At 59.6% G+C, this 11317-nt stretch overlaps 1 protein-coding gene across 1 annotated transcript in view; it reads left to right on the forward strand.

The window, feature by feature from the left end:
- SDC3 (syndecan 3) overlaps positions 1 to 9119 on the forward strand; it is a 34132-nt gene extending 25013 nt beyond the window's left edge. Inside the window, exons 2-5 of the mRNA XM_036257383.1 lie at positions 646 to 763; positions 1910 to 2523; positions 4246 to 4537; positions 5366 to 9119. Of these exons, the coding sequence (XP_036113276.1) occupies positions 646 to 763; positions 1910 to 2523; positions 4246 to 4537; positions 5366 to 5532 (1191 nt within the window). The 3' untranslated portion in view covers positions 5533 to 9119. The remainder of the gene's footprint in view (positions 1 to 645; positions 764 to 1909; positions 2524 to 4245; positions 4538 to 5365) is intronic.
- The last annotated feature ends 2198 nt before the right edge of the window (positions 9120 to 11317 follow it).

The raw sequence follows: 11317 nt of genomic DNA on the forward strand, positions 1-11317 counted from the left end.
TGTTTGGGAGGATCCAGGGCCAGAGCTGCACTCCCTGCCCCCCACCTTTATCCACAGAAATTCGCTCCCAGAGCCCCAGGTGCCATGTCTGTCTGATGGGACTACTGCCTGGCCTTTGGGATTTCAAGGTGCGGGACTTGGGGTCCCACGCTGAGCCTGCTCTCTGGTGACCTGGGCAGTTGGGCCTCTCTTCTGTCCGCGGTGGAAGAGGGTCTGTGACGCTGGCCACGTTGAGAATAACGCTAACTTGTGCTGAGCAGGGCTGTTTGCTGTGAGGACTGAGTAACCCGAGGCACAGAGCCTGGGTCACTTGCCCCAGGCCACACATTTAGTAAGCGATGGAGCCAGGACCCGAATCCAGCTTTCTGGCTCTAAACCTGGTCGTGCCACCCGGCAGTTCTGATCAGGGGACAGGGGAGTGATGGGTCCCCAGTGGTGGCCAGCAGCAAGGTGGGGCTGCAACCCGGCCCCTGGGTGGTCAGAAAGTGGGGATTGGGCCCATCCTGGCTCTGCCCACCTGGAGGCCACACCTGATGCCGTTCCCCCATTGTCACCTGGTCTGTGAGTGTGTCTGTTGTCCCCCTGGGTGTGTCCAGGGTGCTGGCCTCGGGTGCTGAGCCCTGTGCCTGTCTCTGCCCTCCCCAGACTCAGCGCTGGCGCAGTGAGAACTTTGAGAGGCCTGTGGACCTCGAGGGCTCTGGGGACGATGACTCCTTCCCCGATGATGAGCTGGACGACCTGTACTCGGGGTCCGGCTCTGGCTGTAAGTATCTCCCCTTCCTTTTCCCTGCTTGTGTGTCCTGCCGGCGACGTCAGTGCCTCCAGAGCCCTGCGCAGGGCTGTGATCGCAGGGAACCCCTGCAGCTCACTTAAGGGTGGTGTGGGGAGGGGAGGTCAGTCAGGGTATCTCGTGGACCTCAAGCAGGGCCTCAAGGCCTCCCAGCCCAGGACTCCCAGCTCCCCACGTTCTGTCTCTGTGTCGCTGGGTCTGCCTGCAGACTCTGGCCTCATGTGGGAACACAGATGTCCCTTAGTAACCGTTTTCAGTCCTGTTCCCACCACTTGGAGGAACTTGGCAGGGAAAATCCTCAGCAGAAACCATTTGGTTGGTTCAGCCCCCTCGGATCCGATCAGCTTGAGTTCGGGGTTCGGGCACTGATGGAAAAGGACGGGGCCTGGGACAGCTGGGAAAGGCCCGCCTTGGGAAAGGCCAGCGGAGCAGTGTGAGTTCGAATCCCAGCTTCGCTACCAACCAGCTGTGCCTCCTTGGTAAAGAAAGCTGGCTTCCCTCTCAGAGTCTGTGTTCTTTCCTGTGAATGGTGGTAAATATACCTTCCTTTCCGTCTCCGGGGGGCTTCAGCATCAGACATCAGGGTCTGGCACAGAGGGAGCTCTGACCAGGTGTGTGCTGAGACTTGAGCACAGTGAGTGGGCAGGACAGGTGTCATGAGATGGTAGGAGGTCGTTCTACCCCTTGACCTCTGCCTGTGCCTCAGGGAGCCCTTGATGTAACCACTGCCTCTTCTCAGAATGCCCTTTCTCTTTCCCCAACCTTTAGTGAGATTCGTGGCCAGGAGGCCCTTAGTCACCACTGCCTGGATACAACCTGTTAGAAGCTCCAGGCTGGGTGGGCTGGGACAGTCAGGGAGGACTTCCTGGAAGAGGTGGTCCCCTAGAGGAATTTTTGGCTAGGCAGAGAGGAGTTGGGGAACATCCACCAGCCATTAGCCAACTAGTAACCTGTAGCCAGACTGCCTTCCTCCTTTCCCTCATCTTGTCCTGGGAAAATTGTGCAGAGTGAGGGTTGGGAGCCCCTCATCTTGGTGGCCATTGCTTCCTAGGACCCTCCTGCTCATGCCCCTCACAATCACCCAGATCCCTAGCAGTCTCCTCTCCCCCACCCCCTCAGACTTCGAGCAGGAGTCAGGCATTGAGACAGCCATGCGGTTCAGCCCAGACGTGGCCCTGGCAGTGCCCACCACATCTGCTGTGCTACCTGCCGTGGACATCCAGCCCGTGGGCACCCCGTTTGAAGAGCTCCCCTCTGAGCGTCCCACTCCGGAGCCCGCCACTAGCCTCCCAGTGGTGACAGAGGTCCCAGAAGAGCCCAGCCAGAGAGGCACCATCATCTCCACACCCATGGCTACCACTGCTGCCACAACCACAGGGGCCCCGACCGTGGCCTTGGTGCCGGCCACAGTGGCCACCGCCGCTCCCAGCATCCCTGCGGCACCCCCTTCCACGGCCACCACCTCTGTCATACGGACCACCGGCATACGGAGGCTTCTTCCTCTGCCACTGACTACGGCAGCCACGGCCCGGGCCACCACCCCAGCGGCGCCCTCACCTCCCACCACGGTGGCTGTCTTGGACACTGAGGCTCCGACACCCCGGCTGGTCAGTACAGCTACCTCCAGGCCAAGGGCCCTTCCCAGGCCAGCTACCACCCAGGAGCCTGACACCCCCGAGAAGAGCACCCTGCCCCTGGGGACCACAGCCCCCGGACCAACGGAGGTGGCTCAGGTGAGCAGGTTGGGAGAGGATGGAGTGAGAGCAGAGGAGGGCGGGTGGCCTGGGGAGGGAGGGTGGAGCTGGGCAGAGGTGAGGACTGGGAGGTTCTGGAGGTGAGCCAGACAGGGATGGGAGGGCGAGAGGCGGGCTGAAGGGCCAGGGCTGGCTGTGAATCACAGGGTAAGGAAGGCGGTCGAGATGGATGGTGGAGGTGGATGGGGAGGAAAGGGAGACCAGGCTGGATCTTAGGATGCTGGGAAGGAACTGGGTGATGGTGGTGGGGGAGGGGCCGGGGCCTGTGTGTTCTGAGACAGCACAGACTCAGGAGCCAGGCAGCCTAGGTTGGAATTCTTCCACCGCCACTTTCTAGCCACGTGACTTCAGGAAGCCACCAATCAGTTCCATACCTTCTGTACCTCTGTATCTTTATCTGTAAAAGGAGAAAATAAGAATGTAAATTGTAGTGTTGAGAGAATTAAGTTCCCCGCCATAGCCACGTGCTGAGGACAATGCCTGGCAGTAGTAAACAAACCAGAAGTTTGAGTGTTGCTGTTACCATCATCGTTGTTATCATCATTATTAGTCTGAGGGAGACTAGGTGGGCACCCTGTCCCTGGGGACCCCTTGTAGCTGGGTGGCAGCTCAGTGCCACGCACTTTACCTGTGCCATCTCCTCTCTCCTCATACCCGCGCCCCGGATGGCACTGCGATCATCCCCCTTGACAGGTGAAGCCCTGTCCCCAGGCCTCAGCCAGCAATGGCAGAGGTAGGGTTTGAACCTGGCATTTGGCTCCAGAGGCCCGGGCATGAGTGAAGGGAAGAGGAGAGAGATGGCAGCATGCTGGGGATGGGTGGGATCCAGGAGATGGGAGAAGTAGCCTGGCCCATGCTGGGTACACCGGGTTAGGAGGGTCCATGGTGACACTGTTGGGGTCCTAAAGCCCTTTGCAGCCAGCCTCACAGGGGAGCACTCAGCGTCAGCCCCAGCAGGAGCGGGCCGAGCCTCTGAGCAGCTCGGCAGCCTGGCGTTTCACAGGTGCTTGGCTGAGTGGGCAGGGAGAGTGATGAGGCCAGGTTGCTGGTGTGGCCTCTCAGCTCTGACTCCAGGCCCACCCTCTCCATGCCCACTCCCTCCATGTCCACCCTCTATATCCCTGCCCCCATCCCAGCTCTGGTCCTGCCCCACATGTGGGAGCCATCCGATTCATGCTCACGGGGCTGGTTCCCTGGACACCTGCCCCCAGGGGGCATCATACTCTGCAGCTGTACTCTCCAACTGACCTCCAGGCTAAGGGACTCACCTCTGCCCCAGGCCCAGTATGTAACAGCTCTCCCCTAACAGAAACTCCACGGAATCCACTAAGGCAGCTGGAAGGGAAGTCACAGAGATGGGATGGGGCCATATGTAGCCAGGGGAGAACAGGACGGTGTACTACATGGCTGGAAACACGGATGCTGGAGTTGGGTAGATCTGTATTTTAGTTCTGCTTCTACTAGCTGTGTGTTCTTGGGCAAGTCACTTAACCTCTCTGAGCCTATTTTCTGTTCTGTAAATTGGGGATAAGAATACCTCCTTCATGGAGGTGTTGTGAAGGTAAAATGCCCATAATGCGCTTAGCACAGTGCTTGGCACATAGAGTGCTTGATAAGTTAGCCTATTGGGGGCGGGGGAGGCTGCCCCATGGCAGGGGGTGCTGGGGCCTGGCTCCTGAGCTCATGCCATTCTCTCTACAGACCCCAACTCCAGAGTCCTTCCTGACCACCATCCGGGATGAAGCAGAGGTTCCAGTGAGTGGGGGGCCCAGCGGGGACTTTGAGCTGCCGGAGGAAGAGACCACGCAGCCAGACACAGCTAATGAGGTGGTGGCTGTGGGGGGTGCGGACGCTAAGCCGTCGCCGCCACCCGGGATGCTGCCCAAGGGTGCCCGCCCTGGCCCTGGCCTCCTGGACAATGCCATCGACTCGGGCAGCTCGGCCGCTCAGCTGCCTCAGAAGAGCATCCTGGAGCGGAAGGAGGTGCTCGTAGGTGAGGCGTGGGCCCGGGGGAGCTCAGGGTGCGGCAGCGGCTCGGGCCTCAGTTTGCCCTGGAGGAGCCATGGAGGATGATGAGGGTGTGAATTTCCTGGGAGCTAGTTTCCCAGGTCCTCCCCTCTGACTTCATGTTACCTCCAGCACTTTCCTCAGCACCCTCTGACCCCTCTTCAGACTTTGCCCTTGACCCCTGCTTTTTGGGCCATGCTGGTTGCGCCCCCTCTGGACCTAACTCCCTGGGTCCTAATTTCTAAGGCCATTCTTTGGCTTGATCTGCCCCTACCCTTGACCCCAGTCACGGGGACCTCTCCTGAAGAGTCTGGACCTGGGGTCCAATCCCTGCTCCCCATGAGGAGGAGCAGTGTGGCCTCGGCAGGTCCTTCACCCCCAAGGCTCCCCTTGGGTCACCTGTAGAATGGAGATAATCATTTTGCACTTAATCCATTCTCCGTGCACATCTGTTCATATGCCGCTCCTCTGGTTGGGATGGGTCACAGTTTAGTTGGCAGTTTTTCTTTCTTAATGGAATATAAAATACTAGAACATCCTCCTACTGATGGTGCCCTACACTGGATGGGGCCCATAGCACCACCCTTGAGCTGTATCAGGCGTCAAAGGCCTAGTGTGTATTAGGCGACGAGAGCTGACCGCGCTGGAGTGAGGGCTGTAATGGCAGCAGTTAGAATGGACTCCAGTGGGTTTCAGATTCCAGTCTCCCAGCCTTCCCCCCGCCCCTCTCTCCAGACCCTCCCCTCAGCTCCAAGCTACAGCTCCTGGCCCCCACCCCTCCTCTGGGTGTGACCTCTGCTCTCTTCCTCCACAGCTGTGATCGTGGGCGGGGTGGTGGGCGCCCTCTTTGCCGCCTTCCTGGTCACCCTGCTCATCTACCGCATGAAGAAGAAGGACGAGGGCAGCTACACTCTGGAGGAGCCCAAGCAGGCGAGTGTCACGTACCAGAAGCCGGACAAGCAGGAGGAGTTCTACGCTTAGCGGGGCCACGGTGCCTCCCCAGAGCCTCGGCGCTGCCCCTCTGTCCAGTCCCTGGCCCGTCCCATCAGCCCTGGCCTGGGACCAGGCCTGGGAGGAAGCCTGGCCCCAGTTCATCTCTGCCAGCCCTCCTAAGATCTGCCCAGACTGCCAGCCGCACACAGATCTCTCCCGAGGCACGGGGCACTGCCATCTGCCCTAGACTGTGCCCTTACGAGCTCATCTCTTGTCCTCCACCAGCCTGGGGCTTTGGGACCGCCTGTCAGCCGGATAGGAAGAAAGGAGCTCCTGATTGGCTGTTGGAAGAAAGGGTGGGGCTTGAGATGGGCTTGACTGCCAACCTGGCCCCACGGGACTGGCTGGGGTCTTCTTTTAAGGGCAGAGAGGGACTCAGGCTGGTTTCCAGGACAAGCATTTCGAAGCTCAGTCCTTGAAACCGAGACTCCGCCTCCTCTTGCTTCTGTCCCAGGGCCCCTTTCCATCCAGGAGAGAGTGTGTCCCTTGTCGCCAGCTTGATTTATCCTGGCCTGTCCCGGGTTATGGGGTCACTCTCCCCTTACCTCGCCCACTGCATATGCACCCAAAGGTTTCACCTCTTTCCAGTCTGTCCCTGAGGGATTTGCTTCCCGAGAGTGCCCTGGCAGCCACTGGCGAGGAGGGCTGGGCCTTGGACCTCCCTCGTGCAAGTGGACTCTGCTCAGACACCCTCTCCCACAGGTCACACGTATTGTCACCTCCAAAGACAAAAGCACGAAATGAGAAAATCATACGCAATCCTGACCACCCCACCAGCCCAGACACACATTCTCCCAAAGATGTTTCTTGTGTGTTTCTCATGCACCCCAAACACCTGTGACAATGCAAGTCACAAGTCATCGTCACCCAGTGGTGATGGTGTGGCCTGCTTCCCCTCACTGTCTCTCCTCCTGCCGCACACACACACACAGTCTGGCACCATACGTGTCCTCCGGCTTCAGGCTCACTGGGGAGGGTGGAATCCAGCCGGAACAGTCAGCCCATATTGGGTCCCTTGAGTTGCCCTGTCGTACTGAATCCTCACCATAGCACCCCCACCAGCCACATTGCCACCGACCCCGGCGTGTCAGACCCACGCACCCCCTCACCCGGCACAGCCCTGCTCTCACACTGCAGGACAGGGGGCCCTTGCCTCTCCCTCAGTGTGGTGCGGGGGATGTTACCACAAGCCCCTCGGGGCATTGCACAGCCCCGAGCTTCCCTCCCTGTGGCCTGCAGAGGGTGGCTCGGGACCAGTCCCCCGCTAGCTGGGAAGGCAGGCTGGCCTGGAGTTTAGCCTCAGGCCCCAGGTGGGGAGGAAGCGTGTGGTCTGGCTCCTGATCTCCCTGCACCCCCTCCTGCTCTAGGGGCTGACTGCCTCCCAGGACACAAGTCTCCAAAGTGCCTGTGAGGGTGGGCCCTGCCGCCCGGGCCCTCTGCACCCTCTCCCCTCGGCCTCGCCAGGCCCGCCTCAGCCCTACCCCGGGGTCCTCCCTGGGCCTTCCTCGGGGACACCCTATCTGCTTTTTTGGCCAAACAGCCTGGCAGTTCTGGCTGCAGCTGGGTGGACCTGCAGCTGGAAGCAGCCCACCCAGACGCCCTGCCCCAGGCCGAGGGCTGAGCAGGTGGGGCAGGGGTGTCGCTGCCCCCAGCCTGCCTCCCCCTTCCTTACCCTTTCAAGTGGGGCCACTTCTGTGGCTATTTTAAATGTGGGGTCACAAATCTCCTCTGGGGAGGGCGCGCTCAGCAGGGGCTCTTGGAGCCCGGCAATGTGGTCTGCTTGGCAGTCGGCTGGTGCTCACACCCCTTCCCCTCACCTACAACCCAGGTGAAAGCCAGGAACCCAGGTTTTATTTCTGTTCCCTTTTCAAGATGCCCTGGCAACAGGTTTCTGCTGGGTGAGGGGTGGGAGTGCCCGAGGTGAAGAGGGCGAGATTCCAGGGGCTTCCACGCCTGTCTGTTCCACCGTCCTTCCAGGCCCGGGCTCCATCAGACCCCGCAGCCCCCTCAGTAGGGCCTGGAGGCGGCGAGGAACCCGGCGGTCCCAGCCTTGGACGGGGACAGGAATGGGGCGAGGTATCCTGGGCTCACGAACTGTTGGCAGTGGCCTGGCCTCAGTCACCCCTGGAGCCGCAGGGCTGGGGCACAGGGCTGGAGGACACCAAAGTCCCAGCCTCCCTCTCCCCTGACCCCCGTGGGCTGCTGTCGGGGGGCAGCGGCTCTGGTGAGAAGGCCTGGGCAGGCCGAGGCTGAGAAACCAGAGAGCACGGAGCAGAGGACCCGGACCCCGTCCCCACCCCCGGAGACCCAGGGTGCTGGGCCGGGGTAGGAGACCCGTGGCAGGGCAGGGGCGGGGCCAGCACAGGGTGGTGACTTGGGTTCAGGCTGCTGGAGTGGGCGGGGAGCGGCCTGCGTGGGTCCAGCCTGGCCCAGCAGGCCCGACTCTTCACCTCTGAGGTTGGCTTCTCACTTGGGCGTTCTTGAGGTTGGCTTCTGGCCTCCTTTCTGTGTCCTCAGCTTCTGAGAGGAGACTGAGGGCAGCGTTCATGGCGCCCTGGACCTGAGACAAGTGTCCAGGCTTTGTTCTCATGAAGTTTAACAGTCCAGCCAGCCCAGACGGCAAGGCGGTCCAAGAGAGGTCAGCTCAGAGCGAGCTGGAGCTCTCCTAGGTGCAATGTGGGTGCAGGCCCTGCCCAGGGAGACCCCCAGACCCCCAGTACTCCTGGGGAGGGCGTCTGGTGGGCCCTGGCATTTCCTGGAAGTCCGGCCAGTGCCAAAGGAGAGGGAACTGGTGCGGGTTGAGAACCTCTCGGGGGCCTGGGCTGCCAGGGAGCATGAGGCAGGCTGGGGAGTTGAAGGGTGGACCCACCCCCGGTTGTGATGTCCAGAGCCAGGCTCTGTCTCCCCAGGGGGCCAGAGGGAGTCCCTCTCCTGAAAGGCTGGGCCAGGCAGGTCTGCAGGCAGTGGCTTGGGGTGCTCAGGCTGAGCCCCTCCCTGGGGCTGGCAAAGTCATCTGTCTGTGCCTCCAGCTGGGGCCCTGGGCACAGGGAGCAAAACCATCTGTCTCGGGGCAGGAGTGGCTGCTGCCTCCTCGGCTCTGAATTTCTTCCGACAGCCACCACCCTGGACTTGCTTCCCAGGCCTCCTGCCTGTAAATAGAAGCTCATAAACTGTGCAGATTCACAGACACTGAGCCCAGGCCCAGCCTCCCCAGGTGCCCACCTGGCAGCTCAGTGCGCCTGGCCGCAGAGTGGCGAATGCATGTAAATACTTTCCGTAGGCAGCGAGGCTCCAGAGAGCCCCCTGAAGACAGTGTCCCTCCCGCGTCCTTTCTCCCGTGCAGAGCCCTCCGAGAACCTGTCCTGGGGTGGGTGGGAGTTTGTCCTTTCCTGCTCCAGGCCTTCCCTGTCCTCTCCTCATAATCTGTTTATTAACCACACCTGTCCTGAGTTCATGGCCAAAACTTTAAGGAAAAGTGGAGGAAAGAGATTGGAAAGTGACCAAGGCGCCTGCCCCGCGGTGGGTGCTCACCTGTCCCAGCCTTGTGAAGGAAATGTTGGGGCTTTTGTTTGTTTTTTTTTGGTTTTTTTTTTTTTTAACACTTCCCCGTGCTGTGCCCATTTATAAAAGGAAATAAAATTAAGCTGAAATGATGCACTGTGGCCAGAGTGTGAGATCAACAGAACTCATTTGGGGAGGGCAGCCCACGGTCCCCCTTGGACCGCAGCCACCTTCGCTTGAAAAGAAATTGAGAACCAAGCAGAGAATTGACCAGCAGCCCCTTGTGGGAACCATTATGGTAAAAGATGCTGTTGGTTGAGTGTCCGGAAAACCACGGAGCTGACTGTGGCGGGGCTGTGGTGGCGTCGGGGGCCCTGTGGTCCACCCCCAGGGGAAGAACTGTGGTTTCCGGCCTCGAAGAGTGAATCTGGGGACCAAGAGATATTGGAATTGGACTGGCGAGGTGGGGTGGCTTTGGGATCTGATTGGTTTGGTTTCAGGCTCAGGTGACATTTCCTAGTCCTAACTTTGGGGGATCTACTTGGCCTCTCTGAGCCTCAGCTTTCTCACCTGCAAGGTGGGACAACAATGAGCAGCATCCCCGGGGTGGGGTGTGGCAGGATTCCATGAGCAGGAACAGAGCACGGTGCCTGGCCCAGGCAGCCTCAGTCCCAGGGTCCCGGATGACGCGTCGGGACAGCGCAGAGCCCAGGACAGGAGGAGTTCCGCGGCCTGGTGCACAGACCGGCTCCCGGGATCACAGGGACAGAGCTGGGAGGACTTCTGAACCAGCCCGGGCCCCCGCTGGGAGTCCCTTCAGGATTCTGGGGGGAACGGAACGTCCCCGTCCTGCTGGCACACCTCTTGTGACAGGCTTGATGCATCTTGGGACCAGTGGGTCACTACCTGACGGGAAGCTCAGCCAGTGAGCTTCTCTAGTATTTCCCTTCTCCAGCCCTCATTCTCGGGGGCACACTGGGCTCTGTCCCCGTGCCATGGGCTAGCCCCAAGCATGAGTGTCTCGGTCATAAACTTCCCTCCTCCAAGGGAGACTGCTCATAATCCACAAATACTTTCTCTAGAAGTTTCTTGCTCTGGAAATGTGATACTCACACAGGGTCCTGATGCTCTGGGGTGGGTTGGAGTCCAGGGCCCTAGATTTGGTACAAGATCCTACCCCTCCCTCCATTCCTTCACCCCTCCCTCCCTCTTTCCTCCCTCCCTTTCTCTCTCCGTCCCTTCACTTGTTTCCTGGGTGCCTACCCTGTGCTTGGAACTGGATGACAGAGGTCACCAGGACACACCAGCCCCAGCCCTCAGAGCACTTGCAGTCCATTGGGTGGGGTGGAGGGATAGACAATAAATAACCAGCCTCATGGCTACACAATGACCTGGTCAGCCGCCACCTCCAAGCCCCTCAGTGTCAGACAGTTCAGGGACTTCGGGGGACGGAGCACTGAGGTCTGGGGCCTCTCTGTGGGACTTCAGACAGCCTGTACCCTGAGAGTCTCAGTCCGCACAGCTATAAACTGGTGAAGGGGCCAGCCCTGCCACCCTGAGTTCCTAACAGAGGACTGGGCCCCAGTTAGGAGCCTGCTATGATGTGAGGGCGGGTTTGCCGCCATTCAGGGCCCAGCTCTCCACATGACCCCTTGTCTAGGAAGCTTCTGGAAAATGATTTTTCCCTCCCAAGTTCCTCTAGCCTGCAGTCCTCTCCTTTCTGTAGGGCCCCTGTCCCCTCATCTGCATTCGGGTGGTGTGCGCCCAGATGTTATTCTCAGCTTGGAGAGGGCATGACCTCGGAGTCAAGTGGACCCAGCTGTGTGCTCGTAGGCACAACGTCAGCCTCTCTGAGCCTCAGTTTCCTCACATGCAAATGTGGGCAGTAAGGTTGATATTTGGAGGCTGTTGTGAGGATTAAATGAGGTAATATATTAAAGCATCTAGCCCGAAGCTTGGCATGTGCAGCAGCCAACAGCTGGATTTAAATCCCTCTCTTTGTAATGTCTGTCTTTTTGTAGGCAAACCTTTATTCAAATTCCAGCTCCGTCCCTGACGGGCTATGTGACTGTGGGTGAGGTATTCAAACTCTCAGTTTCCTCACCTGTAAAATGGGAACACTAATAGTACCTGCCTCATATGCACAGTGCTTGGAGCGGTGCCTGGCGTCGAGTAGGTGCTATGAAAATTTGGGCTGTTGTTGTTGTTGTCGTTATCACTATTTACAAGGCCCAGCATGCTCCTGATTGAGTGAGTAGATGATACTGAGCCT

Source organism: Molossus molossus, unplaced genomic scaffold (genome assembly GCF_014108415.1).
Source record: "Molossus molossus isolate mMolMol1 unplaced genomic scaffold, mMolMol1.p scaffold_m16_p_12, whole genome shotgun sequence".
Taxonomy (NCBI): Eukaryota; Metazoa; Chordata; class Mammalia; order Chiroptera; family Molossidae; genus Molossus; species Molossus molossus.